The sequence below is a fragment of the Tachypleus tridentatus genome, chromosome 6, assembly GCF_004210375.1.
Source record: "Tachypleus tridentatus isolate NWPU-2018 chromosome 6, ASM421037v1, whole genome shotgun sequence".
NCBI lineage: Eukaryota > Metazoa > Arthropoda > Merostomata > Xiphosura > Limulidae > Tachypleus > Tachypleus tridentatus.
Window position 1 is genome coordinate 163176034 of NC_134830.1, and position 25116 is coordinate 163201149.

Consider the following 25116-nt stretch of genomic DNA (forward strand, 5'->3'; position numbering starts at 1 on the left):
ACTCTTAAATGCGCAAACGTCTGAGATTCGAGCACGTTCTTGGTGGGATCGCATGTGCGTGTCCTGCACGTGATGTAACGAACAGTGCTGCGCCCTGTTGAGTGAGAGGTAATGCTGTTGACATCGCTAATACTAAAATATCTTTTAAATGTTCAGTGGTACGACGGACAAACACTAAAACCCTATTCGGTATGAGAGAAACCCTCAGCCTAGTCGGTAAGTAAAACTTTAAAAAAAATCTATTGTAGTTTTAAAACTATTTCAGTCCTTAAAGGAACTGATATCCAATTCTTTGTTACTGTTAGTCGTAACTTATGTGAGAAGCATTGATGTTTTCTTGTTTCTGTGAAGTTTCGTATTTATTTTCGACTTGGTCTATGGTTGCCAGTTTCTAGAACTGGTAGAGCCAAAATGATAACTCTCTTGAAGGAACGATTGGTTTTTGTACCGATAAAGTTTATACAATCTAAGGACCAGTCTAGAAAAGTTACTGCTGGCTGAAAAGAACAGTTTTTGTTTACTGTGTTTTTATCTTTGACCATAATGAGCTACTGCACAAAACATTTAGCCACTAACTTCAGGAGAAATCATTCAGAACTAATACTATTAAAATTGTCCCCCGATAATACAGTGGTAAGCCTTATGGATTTACAACGCTAAAATCAGGGGTTCGATTCCTCTCGGTAGACTCAGCAGGTAGCCCGACGTGACTTTGCTATAAGAAAACAAAGTATTCAGATTTATTTGGCCAACAGTGCCTCTGTTCCAAATTCTATCTCGTTTCATACCAACTAACTACAACAGAAACACATTAGAGCTACTAATACTCAAATTGTTTCTTTCTGTCATTGAAACGCAAGTTTCAAATCTACACTCCATTTCGAGTTAACTAAAACATATACACGTTAGAACTAAGTATCAGTAGTTTGAAACTTATGTTTCAAATCTACACCCCATTTCGAATCAACTAAAACATATACACGTTAGAACTAAGTATTAGTAGTTTGAAACTTATGTTTCAAATCTACACTCCATTTCGAATCAACTAAAACATATACACGTTAGAACTAAGTATTAGTAGTTTGAAACTTATGTTTCAAATCTTCACCCCATTTCGAATCAACTAAAACATATACACGTTAGAACTAAGTATTAGTAGTTTGAAACTTATGTTTCAAATCTACACTCCATTTCGAGTCAACTAAAACATATACACGTTAGAACTACTAATAGATTGTTTTTCCATTAACATATAAGTTTCAAATCTCCACATTTATGCTGTTGTTTTCCCCATAAAATCTAATTTCAAATTATTTTCATTTAGTTTCAAATTGCTATTTTCTTAAAGATTTAATAACATGTGCAAATACATTATTTTACGCACTCTCTATATCTCTAATTATATTTGACTGACATATCACGGCCCCGTTAAAGAAAATCGAAATAACTTTAGAATTGTTAACTCCCGTATCACTTTATAACAGAATATATTACAACATGAAAAATAGCCAGTAAACATTTTCATAGGTAATTATTTTTAACGTTAAATTATACTTCGTTACAGAATGTGCTTCGAGTACAACTGTATCATTACTCTCTATACACAATGCTATTGTTTAATATATTCTTAGTTGATTTAACAGTTTACGTGCGTTAAAAAAGGCAGACTTTCCACTGTCCTACTCCGCCCACCATCTAATCAGTATGATAGAAAATTCTATCATCTGTGTTAAGAGCTCCGAGGGCACCCCCCCCCCGCTAGTACAGCGGTATGTCTACGGATTTACAACGCTAAAATGAGGGGTTCGATTCCCCTCGTTGGGCTCAGCTGATAGCCCGATGTGGCCTTGTTATAAGAAAAACACACAGGAACTCGGGGTTTTCAGACATATACAATTTATGCTATAGCTTTATATCGTGCAGTCATTATTGCGTCATATAAACTTAGCGTTTATTACTGATTATACACTCAAAAAATACTTTACTTACACTTGCGTAAAAATTCTTTTACACCCCTTTTTGTAAACATATTATCTTTAGATTTGCCAATACACCCTTCTTTTGCTCTGATGTAAAAATACTACGTTTACACTTGTGGATACACCCTATACTTACAAACGTATGCGTTACGAAGAAAATGCCTTGTTAGAGGAATGACTGGCTAGATTTTGAAAGGTTATGTTGTAGTTTATTAATGCGCCATTGTGTAGACGTTTAGAATTGGTCGTTTTACATTACGTCTTTGAACCTTTCCGTCTCTTCCAGGAAATGCACTTTTTACGCATCTAACTGCTTCTGTTGTATGTAAACAGTCGAAACGCATAACTGTCGAAGTACAGTTGTTGAATAATTTTAGTTAAAGATAAAAATGTAAAAATAAACAAACCTTGATTGATAAGTTGAAACGTAAAGTATTCTGTGTTACACAATTATAAATTTCTATTGAAAAATAATAAAGTTCAGAGTCCACATACATTGCACTTATTTTAGCATAAGTAAGTGCCTTAGATTGTTTTGTTTTGTGGGGGGGGGCTTCAATAAATATGATATGGTCTTTTAATCCTAAGTCTGATGGGGTCACTGTGAAGTTCAGCGAATTATTAAGAGCGCTATCATCACAACCTTGTCTTCAGTCAATATAATTCATCATAAAAGTTAGAAATGACATTAACTGTGTTTTTTATTTGTTTTTGTGCGAGGATTAATGTCTAATTTAAATTTCCATTAATGTACACAATTACCTTTCTTCCGCAGCGCACAAAATAATTATTTGTCTGTAGCGTTTACACATTAATAGCACAACTTATATCTGGAGAAGTGAGGACAATGCAAAGCCAGATAGATTAAGATATTAAACGGATAGGACTATTAGACTTCTTAGGAACAATGAATAATGTAGCTGGAGAGTATTAGACTAATAATGTAATTGGAGAGTATTAGACTAATATTGTAACTGGAGAGTATTAGATTAATCGTGTAACTGGAGAGTATTAGACTAATATTGTAACTGGAGAGTATTAGACTAATATTGCAATTGAAGAGTATTAGACTAATAATGTAATAGGGAGTATTAGACTAATAATGTAATAGGGAGTATTAGACTAATAATGTAATTGGAGAGTATTAGACTAATATTGTAACTGGAGAGTATTAGATTAATCGTGTAACTGGAGAGTATTAGACTAATATTGTAACTGGAGAGTATTAGACTAATATTGCAATTGAAGAGTATTAGACTAATAATGTAATAGGGAGTATTAGACTAATAATGTAATAGGGAGTATTAGACTAATAATGTAACTGGAGAGTATTAGATTAATAATGTAATAGGGAGTATTAGACTAATAATGTTACTGGAGAGTATTAGACTAATAATGTAACTGGAGAGTATTAGACTAATAATGTAATAGGGAGTATTAGACTAATAATGTAACTAGGGAATATTAGACTAATAATGTAACTAGGAAGTATTAGATTAATAAAGTAACTGGAGACTATTAGACTAATATTGTAACTGGAGAGTATTAGATTAATAATGTAACTGGAGACTATTAGACTAATATTGTAACTGGAGAGTATTAGATTAATAATGTAACTAGGGAGTATTAGACTAATAATGTAACTGGAGAGTATTAAACTAATAATGTAACTGGAGAGTATTAGACTAATAATGTAATAGGGAGTATTAGACTAATAATGTAATAGGGAGTATTATACTAATAATGTAATAGGGAGTATTAGACTAATAATGTAATTAGGGAATATTAGACTAATAATGTAATTAGGGAATATTAGACTAATAATGTAACTAGGAAGTATTAGATTAATAAAGTAACTGGAGACTATTAGACTAATATTGTAACTGGAGAGTATTAGATTAATAATGTAACTGGAGACTATTAGACTAATATTGTAACTGGAGAGTATTAGATTAATAATGTAACTAGGGAGTATTAGACTAATAATGTAACTGGAGAGTATTAAACTAATAATGTAACTGGAGAGTATTAGACTAATAATGTAATAGGGAGTATTAGACTAATAATGTAATAGGGAGTATTATACTAATAATGTAATAGGGAGTATTAGACTAATAATGTAATTAGGGAATATTAGACTAATAATGTAATTAGGGAATATTAGACTAATAATGTAACTAGGAAGTATTAGATTAATAAAGTAACTGGAGACTATTAGACTAATATTGTAACTGGAGAGTATTAGATTAATAATGTAACTAGGGAGTATTAGACTAATAATGTAACTGGAGAGTATTAGACTAATAATGTAACTGGAGAGTATTAGACTAATAATGTAATAGGGAGTATTAGACTAATAATGTAATAGGGAGTATTATACTAATAATGTAATAGGGAGTATTAGACTAATAATGTAATTAGGGAATATTAGACTAATAATGTAATAGGGAGTATTAGACTAATAATGTAATAGGGAGTATTAGACTAATAATGTAATAGGGAATATTAGACTAATAATGTTACTAGGAAGTATTAGGCTAATAATGCTGGAGAGTATTAGATTAATAATGTAACTAGGGAGTATTAGACTAATAATGTAACTGGAGAGTATTAGTCTAATAATGTAATAGGGAGTATTAGACTAATAATGTAATAGGGAGTATTAGACTAATTATGTAATTAGGGAATATTAGACCAATAATGTAACTAGGAAGTATTAGATTAATAGGGTAACTGGAGACTCTTAGACTAATATTGTAACTGGAGAGTATTAGATTAATAATGTAACTGGAGACTATTAGACTAATATTGTAACTGGAGAGTATTAGATTAATAATGTAACTAGGGAGTATTAGACTAATAATGTAACTAGGGAGTATTAGACTAATAATGTCACTGGAGGGTATTAGACTAAAAATGTAATAGGGAGTATTAGACTAATAATGTAACTAGGGAATATTAGACTAATAATGTAATAGGGAGTATTAGACTAATAATGTAACTAGGGAATATTAGACTAATAATGTAACTAGGAAGTATTAGATTAATAAAGTAACTGGAGACTATTAGACTAATATTGTAACTGGAGACTATTAGACTAATATTGTAACTGGAGAGTATTAGACTAATAATGTAATAGGGAGTATTAGACTAATAATGTTACTGGAGAGTATTAGACTAATAATGTAATAGGGAGTATTAGACTAATAATGTAACTAGGAAGTATTAGATTAATAAAGTAACTGGAGACTATTAGACTAATATTGTAACTGGAGAGTATTAGATTAACAATGTAACTGGAGACTATTAGACTAATATTGTAACTGGAGAGTATTAGACTAATAATGTAACTAGGGAATATTAGACTAATAATGTAATAGGGAATATTAGACTAATATTGTAACTTGGAAGTATTAGGCTGATAATACTGGAGAGTATTAGATTAATAATGTAACTAGGGAGTATTAGACTAATAATGTAACTGGAGAGTATTAGACGAATAATGTAACTGGAGAGTATTAGACTAATAATGTAATAGGGAGTATTAGACTAATAATGTAATAGGGAGTATTATACTAATAATGTAATAGGGAGTATTAGACTAATAATGTAATAAGGGAATATTAGACTAATAATCTAATTAGGGAATATTAGACTAATAATGTAACTAGGAAGTATTAGATTAATAAAGTAACTGGAGACTATTAGACTAATATTGTAAGTGGAGACTATTAGATTAATAATGCAGCTGGAGAGTATTAGATTAATAATGTAACTGGAGAGTATTAGACTAATAATGTAACTAGGGAATATTAGACTAATAACGTAATAGGGAGTATTAGACTAATAATGTAATAGGGAGTATTAGACTAATAATGTAATAGGGAGTATTAGTCTAATAATGTAATAGGGAATATTAGATTAATAATGTAACTAGGAAGTATTAGGCTAATAATACTGGAGAGTATTAGATTAATAATGTAACTAGGGAGTATTAGACGAATAATGTAACTGGGGAGTATTAAACTAATAATGTAATAGGGAGTATTAGACTAATAATGTAATAGGGAGTATTAGACTAATAATGTAATAGGGAATATTAGACTAATAATGTAACTAGGAAGTATTAGGCTAATAATACTGGAGAGTATTAGATTAATAATGTAACTAGGGAGTATTAGACTAATAATGTAACTGGAGAGTATTAGTCTAATAATGTAATAGGGAGTATTAGACTAATAATGTAATAGGGAGTATTAGACTAATTATGTAATTAGGGAATATTAGACCAATAATGTAACTAGGAAGTATTAGATTAATAGGGTAACTGGAGACTCTTAGACTAATATTGTAACTGGAGAGTATTAGATTAATAATGTAACTGGAGACTATTAGACTAATATTGTAACTGGAGAGTATTAGATTAATAATGTAACTAGGGAGTATTAGACTAATAATGTAACTAGGAGTATTAGACCAATAATGTCACTGGAGGTATTAGACTAAAAATGTAATAGGGAGTATTAGACTAATAATGTAACTAGGGAATATTAGACTAATAATGTAATAGGGAGTATTAGACTAATAATGTAACTAGGGAATATTAGACTAATAATGTAACTAGGAAGTATTAGAATAATAACTGGAGACTATTAGACTAATATTGTAACTGGAGATTATTAGACTAATATTGTAACTGGAGAGTATTAGACTAATAATGTAATAGGGAGTATTAGACTAATAATGTTACTGGAGAGTATTAGACTAATAATGTAACTGGAGAGTATTAGACTAATAATGTAATAGGGAGTATTAGACTAATAATGTAACTAGGAAGTATTAGATTAATAAAGTAACTGGAGACTATTAGACTAATATTGTAACTGGAGAGTATTAGATTAACAATGTAACTGGAGACTATTAGACTAATATTGTAACTGGAGACTATTAGACTAATATTGTAAGTGGAGACTATTAGATTAATAATGCAGCTGGAGAGTATTAGATTAATAATGTAACTGGAGAGTATTAGACTAATAATGTAACTAGGGAATATTAGACTAATAACGTAATAGGGAGTATTAGACTAATAATGTAATAGGGAGTATTAGACTAATAATGTAATAGGGAGTATTAGTCTAATAATGTAATAGGGAATATTAGATTAATAATGTAACTAGGAAGTATTAGGCTAATAATACTGGAGAGTATTAGATTAATAATGTAACTAGGGAGTATTAGACGAATAATGTAACTGGGGAGTATTAAACTAATAATGTAATAGGGAGTATTAGACTAATAATGTAATAGGGAGTATTAGACTAATAATGTAATAGGGAGTATTAGACTAATAATGTAATTAGGGAATATTAGACTAATAATGTAACTAGGAAGTATTAGATTAATAAAGTAACTGGAGACTCTTAGACTAATATTGTAACTGGAGAGTATTAGATTAATAATGTAACTGGAGACTATTAGACTAATATTGTAACTGGAGAGTATTAGATTAATAATGTAACTAGGGAGTATTAGACTAATAATGTAACTGGAGAGTATTAGACTAATAATGTAATAGGGAGTATTAGACTAATAATGTAATAGGGAGTATTAGACTAATAATGTAATAGGGAGTATTAGACTAATAATGTAATAGGGAGTATTAGATTAATATTGTAACTAGGGAGTGTTAGACTAATATTGTAACCGGAGAGTATTAGATTAATAATGTAGCTGGAGAGTATCAGATTAATAATGTAACTAGGGAGTATTAGACTAATAATGTTACTGGAGAGTATTAGACTAATAATGTAATAGGGAGTATTAGACTAATAATGTAACTAGGGAATATTAGACTAATAATGTAGCTAGGAAGTATTAGGCTAATAATACTGGAGAGTATTAGATTAATAATGTAACTAGGGAGTATTAGACTCAAATTGTAACTGGAGAGTATTAGATTAATAATGTAGCTGGAGAGTATTAGATTAATAAAGTAACTGGAGACTATTAGACTAATATTGTAACTGGAGAGTATTAGATTAGTAATGTAACTGGAGACTATTAGTCTAATATTGTAAGTGGAGACTATTAGATTAATAATGCAGCTGGAGAGTATTAGATTAATAATGTAATAGGGAGTATTAGACTAATAATGTAATAGGGAATATTAGACTAATAATGTAACTAGGAAGTATTAGGCTAATAATACTGGAGAGTATTAGATTAATAATGTAACTAGGGAGTATTAGACTCAAATTGTAACTGGAGAGTATTAGATTAATAATGTAGCTGGAGAGTATTAGATTAATAAAGTAACTGGAGACTATTAGACTAATATTGTAACTGGAGAGTATTAGATTAGTAATGTAACTGGAGACTATTAGACTAATATTAAGTGGAGACTATTAGATTAATATTGCAGCTGGAGAGTATTAGATTAATAATGTAACTGGAGGGTATTAGACTAATAATGTAACTAGGGAATATTAGACTAATAATGTAATAGGGAGTATTAGACTTATAATGTAATAGGGAGTATTAGACTAATAATGTAATAGGGAATATTAGACTAATAATGTAACTAGGAAGTATTAGGCTAATAATACTGGAGAGTATTAGACTAATAATGTAATAGGGAATATTAGACTAATAATGTAACTAGGAAGTATTAGGCTAATAATACTGGAGAGTATTAGACTAATAATGTAATAGGGAATATTAGACTAATAATGTAACTAGGAAGTATTAGGCTAATAATACTGGAGAGTATTAGATTAATAATGTAACTGGAGAGTATTAGACTAGTAATGTAACTAGGGAGTATTAGACTCAAATTGTAACTGGAGAGTATTAGATTAATAATGTAGCTGGAGAGTATTAGACTAATAATGTAACTAGGGAGTATTAGACTAATATTGTAACTGGAGAGTATTAGACTAATAATGTAAGTGGGGAATATTAGACTAATTCTGAAGTTAGAATACTTTAATGTTAATTGGAAATTACATCATTAGACTTGTTATAGAACTAAGAATGTATTACTGTGATGACGAAATAAGGGGCACCACACTAATGAAGTAACTGAATATTATTTGTCAAGATTATGAAACCAAGGATATAATCAAAGTGTCATTAGATAGGGAATATAATAAAACTATTGAAGTAACCAAAGTGTCATTAGATTGGAAGTGTAATGAAAACAGTGATGTAACCAAAGTGTCATTAGATTGGAAGTGTGATGAAAACAGTGATGTAACCAAAGTGTCATTAGATTTGTAATGTAATGAAAACAGTGATGTAACCAAAGTGTCATTAGATTGGAAGTGTAATGAAAACAGTGATGCAACCAAAGTGTCATTAGATTTGTAATGTAATGAAGACAGTGATGTAACCAAAGTGTCATTAGATTGGAAGTGTAATGAAAACAGTGATGCAACCAAAGTGTCATTATATTTGTAATGTAATGAAAACAGTGATGTAACCAAAGTGTCATTAGATTGGAAGTGTAATGAAAACAGTGATGTAACCAAAGTGTCATTAGATTGGAAGTGTAATGAAAACAGTGATGTAACCAAAGTGTCATTAGATTTGTAATGTAATGAAAACAGTGATGTAACCAAAGTGTCATTAGATTGGAAGTATAATGAAAACAGTGATGTAACCAAAGTGTCATTAGATTGGAAGTGTAATGAAATCAGTGATGTAACCAAAGTGTCATTAGATTTGTAATGTAATGAAAACAGTGATGTAACCAAAGTGTCATTAGATTGGAAGTATAATGAAAACAGTGATGTAACCAAAGTGTCATTAGATTGGAAGTGTAATGAAATCAGTGATGTAACCAAAGTGTCATTAGATTTGTAATGTAATGAAAACAGTGATGTAACCAAAGTGTCATTAGATTGGAAGTGTAATGAAAACAGTGATGTAACCAAAGTGTCATTAGATTGGAAGTATAATGAAAACAGTGATGTAACCAAAGTGTCATTAGATTGGAAGTATAATGAAAACAGTGATGTAACCAAAGTGTCATTAGATTGGAAGTATAATGAAAACAGTGATGTAACCAAAGTGTCATTAGATTGGAAGTATAATGAAAACAGTGATGTAACCAAAGTGTCATTAGATTGGAAGTATAATGAAAACAGTGATGTAACCAAAGTATCATTAGATTGGAAGTATAATGAAAACAGTGATGTAACCAAAGTATCATTAGATTGGAAGTATAATGAAAACAGTGATGTAACCAAAGTGTCATTAGATTGGAAGTATAATGAAAACAGTGATGTAACCAAAGTGTCATTAGATTGGAAGTATAATGAAAACAGTGATGTAACCGAAGTGTCATTAGATTGGAAGTATAATGAAAACAGTGATGTAACCAAAGTGTCATTAGATTTGTAATGTAATGAAAACAGTGATGTAACCAAAGTGTCATTAGATTGGAAGTATAATGAAAACAGTGATGTAACCAAAGTATCATTAGATTTGAAGTATAATGAAAACAGTGATGTAACCAAAGTGTCATTAGATTGGAAGTATAATGAAAACAGTGATGTAACCAAAGTGTCATTAGATAGGGAATATAATGAAAACAGTGATGTAACCAAAGTGTCATTAGATTTGTAATGTAACTTAAGTTTATTGGAGAGAAGATCATATCACTGGGTGAGTTTTATGTTATTACAGGAGTTAGTGAACTGTTTTGTGTTTTGTTTTTTTTACCGATGACTACCACTAACTAGATATTTTCAAATGGAGCGACGGCTGATTTAAAACTGAAAGGTGTAATAATTATTTGATTCTTATCCGCTAGCTGGCAAAAATATCAAACAGAAAGATAATTTTAAATTCACTACCTGTATTCATATGAACAAAGATTTTACCACAACTGAATAAAAGTGATTTATGACTAGATCTTAACGTCTATTATAATGCCACATCTTAATAAACATTCCGTTGTCCAAGTACTTTTATCAAACTTAGGATATTATGGTATAAAGTTTTTAACGTGTTACAAACTGCTAACAGATACTAATCTGTTACAAGTCTTTAACAAGTACCAAATAATAACTTAACTCTAGCTTGGCAAACTGTTATAGTTTCTGAACCAGTACATTATTGCGATCTCTCGGATATAAATCTTTCTCAATTTCTAAACCAGTACAATACTACAAAACCTCGGATGTGAATCTTTCACACGTTTTTAGTAAGTATTATACTATTAACTTTCGGGTACTAATATATTGTATTTGAAATAGATGATATATAGGCACCTGGAACTTTTATTACAAATTTAACACAATAATTAACGTACAAAGCTCGACAAGGTTTTTCCAGCATGATGGCAAAACGTCGTACATTTATTAAACTTGTAATAAAGTTATCCTAATTACCAGTTCAACCCATCTTCAGATTTTACTATCTCAGAGTGAGTTCCTCGTCATCAAAGCTGTCTTAATTTGTTTCGAAGTTAGCATTGGTTGTTTTAATTTGTTTCGAAGTTAGTATTGGTTGTTTTAATTTGTTTCGAAGTTAGTATTGGTTGTTTTAATTTGTTTCGAAGTTAGCATTGGTTGTTTTGTTTCGAAGCTGGCATTGGTTGTTTCAATTTGTTTCGAAGTTAGTATTGGTTGTTTTAATTTGTTTCGAAGTTAGTACTGGTTGTTTTAATTTGTTTTGAAGTTTGTATTTAAAGAACTTTACTTGTTGTATTTTCCGGAGTTTTACAGCTATTATTGTCACACTCAGATTTTTTTTTCCTAAACATGGACATGGTCTATTGGTTAGTGTGCCTGGGCTGTGAACTGGAAAGTTTATAGTTCACGACGTCTTGCTACAAATTCGCGAACTTCTCTCTGAGACCATAGATGCGTTATAAGAGTAACCGTTTGTTCTCACTATTCTTTTGGAAAGGGCGGTAAGTCTACGGACTTACAACGGTAAAATCAAAGGTTCGATTTCCCTTGGTAGACTTGGCAGGTAACCTGATGTGGCTTTGCTGTAAGAAAACACACACACATTCAGAAAGAAACTGCCTAAAAGTTGGCGGTGGGTGCTGTTGAATCTTCTATGTCTGTGAGATCAAAATTAGTGAAGGATAAACTTAGTTTTCCAAATTACTTTGTCTTACCTTATTTATTTTATGCTTATCAGATCATAAATATATGTGTCATGATTACCACGTGAATATATGATGTAAGCAATAAGGGATCGGAACCATAACTTTAACTTGGTTACAAAATCAACAGTTCGATGTTAATCATAGGTAGAGAACACAGACTTTTCACGAGGTGTTTCACATACTATACGATATTAAGAATACTGATGATGGGAAGACAAAACATATTTTTAAACAAGCTTGTTTTACATAGAACACGATATTTAAAACACTAGCCAAAAGGAAAATAACACAGATTTTTCTTTAAAAAGCTTGTTTTACATAGAACACGACATTAAAGACACTAACCATGGGAAAAGGAGACAGATTTTCGAAATAAAGTTTGTTTTAACTTCAATACTGCACTCAAAATTTTAACCATAGGAACAGGTCATAGATTTTTTTTTAAGATGCTTGTTTTATGTACAGCATTACAATAAATATACTGTAACCTTCACAGACAGAAAATACGTCTGCCGGCTGTTGTATTACACAATACGCATCTTTTACAAATTAAGTTTGGAAAACATCCGATAACTTTTATCAAACGGCGTTGTCTCCATCTCGAGTATCGAACCTTGACATTAGAGGGAACAATTAGCTTATCCTACAAATACATTAGTAATTTCCTTTAGCGCCACCTGGTGGGCTAAGTGGCCATAGAAAAGAGCAAACACTGGGAGTATGTATACGTGTGTGTCTGTGTGTTGAGTTTAAACTATAGTACGTTTATTTCGAAAGCGTGTTATATATGTAAATAGACTTCTACAAATAAACTCGGTCGATATCCCTTGTCGGAAACAGATAATTGTGATGACACCTGGCACTACAATCGCTAACTAATAGCCAGTCGTGAGCTAGGCAGGATAAATGGCTGCTTAGTTGCGAGCAACAATAAGTTCCCGGAACTGTTGTGTAAGAAAGAGATATATTTATCAAGGCTTAGTAGTAAACATTTTATGTATAGACATCGAACGACATGCTGGTATCAGTTAGTATTTTCTCAAATTTTTTACTTCATTTTTGATGATTCATTCGCTTAATGAGTTGTTGAACGGTTTTGGTATGAAATGCATATAAAATACGAAACCCTCATATGTAGTAAGGTTGTTTCCTTGTATGCTTAAAAATTTCGTGCAAAACTACACAAGGGCTATTTGCTCATAGTCCTTTCTAGTACTGAACAAGAATGAATATAAATTATCAACACCGCCCCCCTCCCCACATACACAAACACATAAGCTGTTTTTTTTTTTCGATCAAACAGCGAAAATTAACCGCCAGTCTTATATTAAGGATCAAGTGTTTGCGGCAACGGATCTCGAACCATGAATCCTCGGAATCACTGTCTAAGCACTGCATGCGAGTGATGACATAATGGGTTAAAGTTTTGCTTGTCTTGAAACCAGTAGGTTTTTCCCCTAATGTGGATTATTACCTCATGTTTGGAACGTTCGGAAACTACATGCAAACTCAAAACATATGTGGAAACTACAGTAATGACGTCAGAAAATGTTCATAAGAAATACCATCTTTCTTCAGGCAGGTTTTATATCAAACTGTTGAAAGCACAGTTGTTGTTCCACAACCATTCAACTATCGAGACAATTTTTCTTTGCCGAGTTAGAAAAACCTTTGTTATTAATTGTGTTACTTTTCATTTAAACTTTTAGTGCGATCTATAAAATAAAATAATGAGAAAAACAAACAGTTTCCTGATGTAAGACTTTTCAGTTCTGTGTAAAGTATCGACTTTAGTTTCAACATAATTCAATATCAGTGAGCGGCATAATTCATGTTCGCGTGTTTCGTGAATTCTATTAATGGTATTATAACCACGTAAAAATGTTGTACATACTTTTGAGCGGCTCGTGTGAAATTAAACTCTACCTAACCACATAAACAGCATTTGTTATTCACCGGACCTTTGTTCTTTCCGATCCAATCACTCGTTCGTCTGACTCAGTCTGTAATGTTTGTTTAGGATGGGATAGCCTGAAAGAGAAACAATACTGCGTTTCTTTACCATCATTCATTGTAATTTGTCATTGTTTGTTCCTAAATAAGTGATTCGTGCCAAATTCACCTACGAGTTATAATGTTTATCCTCTGAATAAACAACCGTCCAAACGCACACTGGCTATGATAATATTGTGTCGCAATAAACAGGTTGGCCCTAATCAGACAGTGCATGTTTGTAATTAGATCCGAGATAACAGAGATTTGTTGATGTGTGTTTTTCAGGAAAGGTTATATAACTCGTTGTTGAAATACCGAGAAACACACGTAATCAACGAAAGTGGTAATTTGAAGTGATGTAACGCAGAGCGTTGTTATATATAATCAACACAACAGGCAGGATCAAGACCATAGCTTTCCGTAAACGGACGCGTTATTCATTTTGTGTAAAACTCACGCCAACTTGGTGATTCTCTTCAGCTATCGGTGAGAGTGCGTATTGTTGGTGAGCTTCCGAACTCCAGTTCTAAATCGTGCGAATGGTCTCGATAAATGTATATTGTTAGCTATCCTGAAAATAAATTACCACAATTCTAGTCTGAAAAACTGGTCTTTCAACAACAGTGATGACGTAAAGAAACGTCATCAAACAGCGCCTATAAGAAACGCCGTTACTTGAGTAGGCGGGAGTTCGGACAGCGAATCTTGGTGGTCGACAAACAATTTACTGAAATCAGGTAAACATTACAAAACGTACTAAAATACGTAATGCCATACCTCCCTTTTGTGTACAAGCGAAAACTCTGCTGTTAGAGTAAATTTACCCTTTATAAATTACTGTATTATTCTACTATCTTCTTTTCTTCTGCGTGATATTTCAGTTAAGATCCTATCGACGGGTCTACTAACGTTTAACTTATTGTTTATTATTGTTCTTTCCCTATTGCACCAAACACGCTCACTTTTTTGAATTCTCGCGGAAAGCCACGAGATGGCAATCCATGTCATACTAATTTCGAACAGATAGACTACATGGAAGGCCTGACATGACCGGGTGATTAAGGCGCTTGACTGGTAAACTGAGTGTAGTGGATTCGAATCCCCGTTACACCAAACATGCTCATCCTTTCAGCTGTAGGGACGTTATAAGTTACGGTCAATTCCACTATTCGTTGGTAAAAGAGTAGCCCAAGAGTTGGCAGTGGGTGGTGATTACTATTTGCCTTCCCTCTAGTCTTACACCCTTAAATTAGGGGTTATCGGAGATAGCCCTCGTGTAACTTTGCGCGAAGTTCAAAAAACAAACATAAATGGTTTGAATGCCCACTCACAAGTTGATAAGTATATGGTTTTAAACGAACTGCGCGTGAGTATTATATATCTAAATATATCTAGAAAACCCATTGCAGTTGTATTTATGTTTTAAGAAATCACTTGCAGGTTAAATGTTTGTTTTTTTGTCTGAAATATATTTGCAAATTAAAAACTAATATCGAAGCTGTTCTTACACGAAGACAACAACATTGTGCTAACGTGTAACACTCGTTGCATATAAAAGTTTAACTAAGCAAACAGCAGGTAAAACGATTTACAACGGAAAATCCAATATGCCATCCGAACAAAAGCCTTTCTAACGATAGAGATTTATGGCGTTCAACTGAGAAATCTGCGAGACAGTTTTCGGCTAAACAAAAAACAAACGCAGGCTTATTGCTCAAATACACTAGCTTTACAATCAAACTGTTTTTAATGGATTTCTGTGTTTGCTGATACGTATGCAGTTTAGGAAGTTTGAACTTCTGAAATTGAAATTCTAAAAAAAAAATCTAAAATTTGTTTAAGGTTTAATGAATTTAAGCCATAACACAGATCTATAGGTTTATAGTTAATTTTAAAGACCCGTACAAAGTTTAACAAAGGTTCGTTAACATAAGCCATAACAAAGGTTTATAGTTAATTGAAAAAGACACAAAGTTTAACAAAGGTTCGTTAACTTAAACTATAACACCGACCTATAGGTTTCTAGTTAATTGAAAAAGACACATACAAAGTTTAACAAAGGTTCGTTAACTTAAACTATAACACCGGCCTATAGGTTTCTAGTTAACTGAAAAAGACACATACAAAGTTTAACAAAGGTTCGTTAACTTAAAACATAACACCGGTCTATAGCTTTCTAGTTAACTGAAAAAAAAACACATGCAAAGCTTAACAAAGGTTCGTGAGGATAAACATGAAGATATTCACAAACAGAACAAAAACTCAATGTTAAAGTTAGTACAGTGTATGTTAAAGTGCTTATGTGATATAGTCTAGAAAATGTGAAGATAATTAGTTATAACACATCACAAGAAACGCCATTTTAAAATGTTCACTTAACAGACCAGTAAGTTTTAAAACAATCAATATTAATTTCCGATCAAAGTCACGTTGTGTACTTACAGCGAAAGTAAGATATAACATGCCAATCAGTATAACTTATTAAATATCCTCTTCTTACATTTGTACATATGAAGATTAGAATTCAATGTTTTATCACTTAGGTACCGTTGCATATTTTCGACCAATAATCCCAATAAGATCTCACAAGGTTTAACTAACTTAGGAAATGTATACTAGTCCTAAGAATGTATAATAATAATAATAATAAAACAACATTAAAAAGTATTGATATCCGACATATTAAATACTGCTAATGAAGGTTATAATAACTAAATGATAAAATATACCCAATTTAAATATAACCTATTCCATAGCTATAGATTACAGAAGTTACCTAATACAATAATGGAACTACTAAGTTAACTAAACAGAACATAAAATGTCTTGTGTAAACGCCTGTTTCATAGCTGTTAGGCCCGGCATGGCCAGGTGGTTAAGGCGCTCGACTCGTAATATGAGGGTCGCAGGTTCGAATCCCCGTTACACCAAACATGCTTGCCATTTCAACCGTGTGTGTGTGTGTGGGGGGGGGGTTATAATGTGACGATCAATCCCATTATTCGTAGGTAAAAGAGTAGTCCAAGAGTTGGCAGTGGGTGGTGATGACTAGCTGCCTTCCCTATAGTCTTACACTGCAAAATTAGGGACGGCTAGCGCAGATAGCCCTCGTGTAGCTTTGCGCGAAATTCAAAATATACAAACATAGCTGTTAAGTACATTATAGAACACCTACACTGCTTTATGATTTGATACTATAGACAAAACAAATATTGTTTCAAATTTCTTTACAATCAAAGAATTCTTACACAGCCAAGTAACCGAGTAACAGAGACAAAAGTTTTTTCTTTCCAAATCTACTAAGTCATAACGAGTTGTTGCTACATCTGTTCCAACAGGAAGACGTTGAAAACATACTTTCCAAAATAGAAACATTCACAAAAATTTGAAAGCCATTAAAATAAGTGTCTTTCAACGTAACGAACAAAGATTTTGCTGAGGAGAGTTGCTCAGAGAAATGGAAAAGTGTTCGTTTGTTTTTTACTTTCGCGGAAAGCTACTCGAGGGCTATCTGCGCTAACCGTCCCTAATATAGCAGTATAAAACTTCAGGGAAGGCAGCTAGTCATCACCACCAACCGCCAACTTTTGGGCTACTCTTTTACCAACGAATAGTGGGATTAACCGTAACGTTATAACACCCCCACGTCTGAAAGGGCGAGCATCTTTAGTGTGACGAGGATTCGAACACGCGACTCTTTTACTGAGGAACAGTGGTATTGATTGTCACATCAAAACTACCTTCAAGGCGGAAAAGGCGAGAATGTTTGGTGTGACGGGATTCGAACCTGCGACCCTCAGATTATGAGTCGAGCGCTCAACGACAAGGCCATGCCGGGCCGAAACAATATCTCATAATGCTATTTGTGAGGTATTTCTTTGCCCATTTTTATATTCATGTATTCTATATATAATCTTTATATTAGCTACGTGTATCGTTTTTTTTTCTTTTACGCGTGCAGTGTTCACACACATACACGCGCGCGCGCTTTTTGCTTTTTCCCCGACTGTAGTTGAAGGAACGAAAACAACACGTCGCTCTGTTACTTAAATACCAATTAAGTTTTAAGATATCCACCATACTTATACCTTATCAGGGAAAATATTAATTATACTTCCTTCAAATAATGAGACGTTGCTAAATGCGGTTTGGGATCGGAAACATTACAAGATAAGTAGCGAATAAATAGCCAGGAAATGACTAGGCCTAACTTGTATCAATCAGTGGTATTTACCTCTCACGCGTTTGACATCGGAAATGTAGCTTCTCAAGAAAGTCGTCATTTACGGTTCGTATCCATGAATTTTCTCTAAACCTTTTACGATTCTTAGCTTGGCGCCTCTGGTTTATCTTCACGGAGGATGTACTGTGTTTCCACTTGTTAAGTTTTTTGGCTGCTTCGACGAGATGTTGGCCTTTTAAAAACTTAACCTGTATTCTAATCATTTTAGAGAAGCCTAAAAAGATTGCAACATTTTATTTTGTCAGTAATTTTTAAACAGCATTGGTGCTAAGAGGTGTAATAATAGGATAGTTATATATGGGAGAGATAGGTGTCTTAACGTATTTATTTTGTTCTTTGAAAGTAACCACTTAACTTTATTAGATATTTTATAAAAGTTTACTTGTTTAATTAGGGTACCAATACTTTTTATTATTCTGAATACCCAGTAGGAATATACTGGATTAATTAAGGCATCGAGACATGGATACGTCTGAGTATCCGTAAGTTTTATTATGGGGATACAAACTCTCACTTCTGTCCCGATATGAATGTTTTGGTTCTTTTAGATAACTGTCATTTTCTAATACTTGTTATGGTCACTAATTTTGTCATATAATTGGTAATTTTTATTCTCTTACACTTTCTTAAAACAATGAGATTGTATTTTCAGTAGAAGCGCCAAACCTACGAAATTAGTCAAAAGTGTAAGATAAAGAAATGACGTTTCTACTCACGCGCTTTATTGTTAAACATAATTTAAATTTTACGCAACTTTTTCACACAAATGACTCAACACACAACCAGAAGTGTCACTAGGTACTGGCACGAAGTGCCCGTGCCCAGAATTTCCTGTTAGTGTTCTGAAAAATCAGAAGAGCAAATCTTGACTGACGTTATACTGAAACGCCAAAAATTCGCACTCTATTATGAGTTCGAGTTCCGAATCTTTCAGTCACCAAGCGACGTTTCTTCACACAAGTTATTTTAGCTGCCGTCTTAGCACGATTAAGCTTTTGGAGGCTAATTATGAGAGCAAAATTTATGTAGGTCTTAAAGTCCAACAGATATTGTCGTGAAAACACGCGGAAAATATTCTGTGGGAGATAAAAACGTTCAACTTTCTCCGCGTGTAACGTTGGCCATGCCTATTTAGGTAGTAACTAATACGTGTAAACGAGCTAATCTGTTTCATAACTCTTAACTAGTAATATTGCTACGAGCTACCTTTGTAGGTCGATTAATAGACACGAGAGCTAGCAGAATTCTAACATTAAGTATTATTACTTGATGTAAAAACTAATTGAACCATCCAACAGGATACGTGTGTGCGCGATAAAGCCGTGGGACGTCGTCTGTTTCATAAGTGATGTAACAAGATTCGTCCCACAGATGGTATCAGTAGCAAAAAGACGTCTGGTTGAGGAAATATGAGCTTCAGAAAGCTGGAATAATCTAGGGAAGAATCTAGAATTTTCAGGTCAGCGCTTACAGATGAAGCAATGCACACAGATGACTGCGGTCAGTCTTACCAAAGTCTAGTGTTTAAACTTTTTATTATTCGTAATTTTAGTTTGAAATGTTAATGTCTCTTTTCTACAGAATATTATCTTTTGCAATGTTTCTGTACATTGGAGAAACCCTTTGAATTTATTCGGAATCGTTGTATGTACATATAGATACAATCAGTTCAACTTCTAATCACGAGAAGACCCAATCTGGAAGAACTTCGAGCAAGTCCTTATTCGCTGGAGCCCAGATTGTGGGCGAACTTAAACAGGAAATTGGAGTCCTTGGCCATAGCATGAGGTACGGTATAGAATAAAGTTACATCTTCCTGTCTTACTATCGAAATTCAATCAGATTTATTTTCAGCCCTCATATTATCCAGTTGTTTTTATACCATTCACTACCAGCAGGGGTATTCTACATATTAAATCATATTGACTAATGCTACGTCTTTTTTCCTGCTACAACATTCATGTTGATGAGTTTGCCAAAACCTTTATGAAAGCATTAATTTATAAAATGCTTGTTTGTTTGTTTGTTTTGAATTTCGCGTAAAGCTACTCGAGGGCTATCTGCGTTAGCCGTCCCTAATTTAGCAGTGTAAGACTAGAGGGAAGGCAGCTAGTCATCACCACCCACCGCCAACTCTTAGACTACTCTTTTATCAACGAACAGTGGGATTGACCGTCACATTATAACGCTCCCACGGCTGAAATGGCGAGCATGTTTGGTACGACTGGGATTCGAACCCGCGACCGTCGGATTACGAGTCGAACGCCTCAACACTCTTGGCCATGCCGGGCCTTATAAAACGCACAGTTGAATATAGCAGTAATTGATGGGATTAGCTGTGACATTAACGATTATTCACGTTTGTTATGTGATTTATTACACCGTCAAAATTAATAATCCATTATTATTTGTCAAATAATAAACGATAATCAGTATGGTCGCATGGTATTGAAACACCTAAAATATTTTAGATTGCTAGTGACCAGGAAATGACAATACGTCCAATCAAACACAAACAGCTTAAATTCAACTTCTGCAAAAGTCGTTTTATCTTCAATTTGATTCGTTATTCCAGGCTTACTGATGAACCACGAACTCGGTAAAACGAGTCTAATGCAGTGAGTTTGTTTGTTTGGTTTGTTTTGAATTTCGCACAAAGCTCCCGAGGGCTATCTGTGCTAGCTGTCCCTAATTTAGCAGTGTAAGACTAGAGGGAAGACAGCTAGTCATCACCACCCACCGCCACCTCTTGGGCTACTCTTTTACCAACGAAAAGAGGGATTTACCGTCACGTTATAACGCCCCCACGGTTGAAAGGGCGAGCAAGTTTGGTGCGACCGGGATTCGAACCCGCGACCCTCGGTTTACGAGTCGAACGCCTTAACACACTTGGCCATGCCGGGCCGACTGCAGTGAGAGTAGCCAACCAAGGATTAGATTAATCCTTTATTTCAGTCTTCACTGAAATTCACGTTTTGGCGAAAGAAGAAATTGATACATAGATCCATAAACATTTTGGCTCATAAACAGTTCAGCAAGATATGATTTAAAAGAAGGTTCATAAAGATTATTTAGGTAACTACGTGGCCAGTTCGTGGTTATACAAATGTTATTAACGTTTTGTATATAAATTAGTTTTCGTTTAAATGCACAATGAACGAAACAAACAAAATGGAGTTCATAACGAATATGTATTTTCTTACAGTTAGTGGGGACAAATATATTATTAAAATTTCGTTTAACCGACGCTAAAATCAGGGGTTTGATTCCCCTCGATGGGCTCAGCAGATAGCCCGATGTGGCTTTACAAAAAGAAAAGACACACACACGCCCGTTTAATCCTGTTGAATGATAAACAAAGTTTTTTCTTTCGTTTGTTTCTGTTGTTGTTGTAAAAACACATGTAGAGACAGCTATTAGTGTAGATAAGAAGGTAAAATATTAATCGGTTTTATTGTTTATAATACCTGTTTTTGTTCAGTTAGAATATCTGCTTTTGTGATCTCGTTTTATTGTGTTGATTCTAGAGCAATTAACCTTAACTTGAAATCTCGTGAAGGTTTGTTTCTTTCAATCAAAAAGAAAAAAAATACAAACTGTAAGAGCTAAGAAATTGACATTTTCTAACAAGTTTATAATTACGCAACTTTATACCTATTTCCCGCTGCCAGATGCTGTTTTCATATATATGCATATATAATAATCTATAATAACAACTGTATACATAGAAATATACTCTAGGTGTCATACTGAGCTAATGTAGATGTCACATTAAATGAACATCATAACGCAATGTTATACCCTGATTGTATTAATCGATAATTCCAGTATCCATGCAGTTTAGGTGATATAAATTTTTCACTATTTGGGTTGACTTATTTTAAGGCTTTGATATCTCTCTCCAAAACGATAAACAAACATTAGGTTAGTAAACATAGGTTTAATATATATGAAGAATGAAGCTCAAAATTGTTTATTTGAAGCTTTCTATTGTTTGTATGTGCAGGTTATCTGACCATTTGAACACAACACCAGAAGATCCAGAAGACACTGACCACCAAGAAAAGGAATATAAATGTGAGAAGTGTCCAAAAACTTTTAACTGGAAAAGTAACTTGATTCGCCACCAGGTGTCACACGACGATTCTCGTAACTATATGTGCGAAAATTGTAATAAAGTATTTACAGATCCCAGTAACTTGCAACGTCATATCCGTTCACAGCACATTGGAGCCCGTTCTCATGCTTGTCCAGACTGCGGAAAGACCTTCGCGACCTCTAGTGGCCTTAAGCAACATATGCACATCCACAGCAGTGTGAAGCCGTTCCGCTGTGAAGTTTGCTTGAAAGCTTACACTCAGTTTTCTAATTTGTGTCGCCATAAAAGAATGCATGTTAACTGTCGAATGCAAGTCAAATGCTACCAGTGTGGACAGAGTTTTCCCACAGCCTCGTCTTTGTCCAAACATAAAAGGTTCTGCGAAGGAAATGGGCTGCAACAAGATGACAGTGTTATACCTAACAAGTCCAACTACCTTGAAAGCCCAGAAATATCCTCAAACTCTTTGAAAACGACGCCCACATCACTACCGTTCTACCATAAGCAGTTGTGTGTCAATTATCCCCCAAATATCATGGGTTGCCCCATGTTTCCCATGCCGCCACTGCTTTCTTTTCATCCCTTCTTACCTAATAACCAGTTCTCAACAGCAATTAATAGTCTTCATCACAACCAAATTCAGGCTTATAGTAATGCATCAGGAGAATCCGACTTGACTCCACTAGGGTCCAATTATGAAAGCAAAGACTCCGAAATATCAGAAGACCAGAGATCAGATGGAGAAGATGTCTCCATGTCTCTGAGCGAAGAGGAAGAAGATTCCTCTCACTTATCTGACAATAACAATTGCAATTTGAAATACGACTCCGCTGCCGAATACATTAAAGAGCCCATTGCGTTTCACAAAGGGTATCAACAGACGAAAAATGTGAAATCTCCTTTTCAATTCTTTCCGCCATCGAGTAAAAAATTAAAGTTTGAAGAGAACACGTTGACTGATGACGTTTCTTCTGTGCCTTTTGACCTAAGCAGATCTTCTACTAATAAGAAGACGAGTGACACGAAAGAGGAAATAAAAGAGATTGATAACAAGCTGACCAGTGACGAACCACTCGACTTACGGGTAACATCAAGTAAAGACGTTCCGGATATTTCTAATGATAAAATTTATGAAACAAAAACCGAGGCTATTAATTTAAAGAAAGAACCTCAAAAGCCAGAAACGGAAGAAAAAACATTAAATACATCATTGAAAAATGGAGATAAATGGCTCATTACTGCGACCGAAACAAACGTGGTTAATTCGTTTAACCGGATGAAACAACCACAAAATATTCTACCTCAGTTTTCGAATGTATTGGGACCCCCAACTGTTAGTATGCCTTACAGAGGTCCACTTTTTAACCCTAGTTTTACGAGTGGCGCTTTTAGTCCTTTCGGTTACATTTCTTCCTATTTCAACCCAGGCAAAGGAATCCTGGAAGACGCGAGTCCTTTACTGTCTAGGAAACACAAAGAGCGTTATTCTTGCAAGTTTTGCGGTAAAGTGTTCCCTCGCTCGGCCAATCTCACTCGCCATCTTCGGACCCACACGGGTGAGCAGCCGTACAAATGTAAGTACTGTGAAAGATCGTTCAGTATTTCTTCGAACCTTCAACGTCACGTGCGTAACATCCACAACAAGGAAAAGCCCTTTAAGTGTTCGCTGTGCGATCGAAGTTTTGGACAACAGACGAACCTGGAACGACACTTGAAGAAACACGAATCAACATTATTTGATGGAAGCCTCAGTGTGATCGAGGAGGATGAAGATAAAGATCCTCAGATCGCCACAGCCTCCCCCAATCATCCAAAGTCGCCTTTTACCAGAGAAGTAGGAGGCAATCAGTCCTCAGAATCTCTCTATTCCACAAATTCCGAAGAAGAGCAAGAAGTGGACATGTTTTGCGAAGAAATCGGAGAAGCTTCAATAAAACAATCAGAGCCTATTAAACCTCACGGTGATTGTGAACTTGGTCCTTTCGAAACAAAGCCAGAATTCAAAGGCACTCCACTGAATAGTCCTGTCCCTTCTCGTCTGTCATGGAATGTGATTTCTAAGAACACGAATTCAGCCCGAAAATTACAGTGTCGAGAGAAAGATGTCGTTAATAAACAAGGTATTGAACTCACAACGAAAACCAACACAGAGGGGCCTTACGCCACAACTGGGAATACTTATATGGTGATGGTTTGATCTGGAAGCACTCGTCTGTCCATCACTAATTTATTTTCTGTAATATATACATTTGTGTTCACGCGACGATTGATTTGTTTTTTTCAAATGACTTGAATTGACGTTCTGATAATTTAAAATTCCTTGTTTTCGCCTTGACGAAATTTGTGCCTGACCAAAGACTACTACAATTTTCTTCGATGTAATTCATTTCTGAGTACTTTTGTTTTTAATCTGTCTGTATTCAGCTGACATTTTGAATCATTTTATGTACAGTGGACAGTATCTCCAAGCTGATAAAGAAAATTTTTAAATCGAGATTAATGTAAAAAAAAAAAAAGATGTTTGATTATTCTTTCAATAAACAAGCAAACATTTAAATAACTGGTGGTTTTTGTTTAGTTTAAATTTTCTAAACGAAAGCTTATTACTTGAATTGTAGAGGGCGAGCTCTAAACGTGGCCATCAGTGTGATTATTATTACGATTCAATATTTCC

General features: G+C 33.8%; 1 protein-coding gene across 5 annotated transcripts; it reads left to right on the plus strand.

Annotated features, from left to right (window-relative positions):
• LOC143254329 (MDS1 and EVI1 complex locus protein EVI1-A-like) lies at nt 1–24999 on the plus strand. 5 transcript variants are annotated; one of them, XM_076509316.1, is made up of 3 exons: nt 1–216; nt 20002–20131; nt 22350–24999. In XM_076509316.1, the coding sequence occupies exons 1-3, from the start codon at nt 192–194 to the stop codon at nt 24637–24639; spliced, it is 2445 nt and encodes an 814-aa protein (XP_076365431.1). In that variant the 5' UTR covers nt 1–191; the 3' UTR covers nt 24640–24999. The 5 variants fall into 5 exon arrangements, with proteins under 5 accessions (XP_076365431.1, XP_076365435.1, XP_076365434.1 ...); XM_076509319.1 differs by lacking the exon at nt 1–216 and adding an exon at nt 14491–14837; XM_076509318.1 differs by lacking the exon at nt 1–216 and adding an exon at nt 19810–19843.
• Nucleotides 25000–25116: the final 117 nt, after the last annotated feature.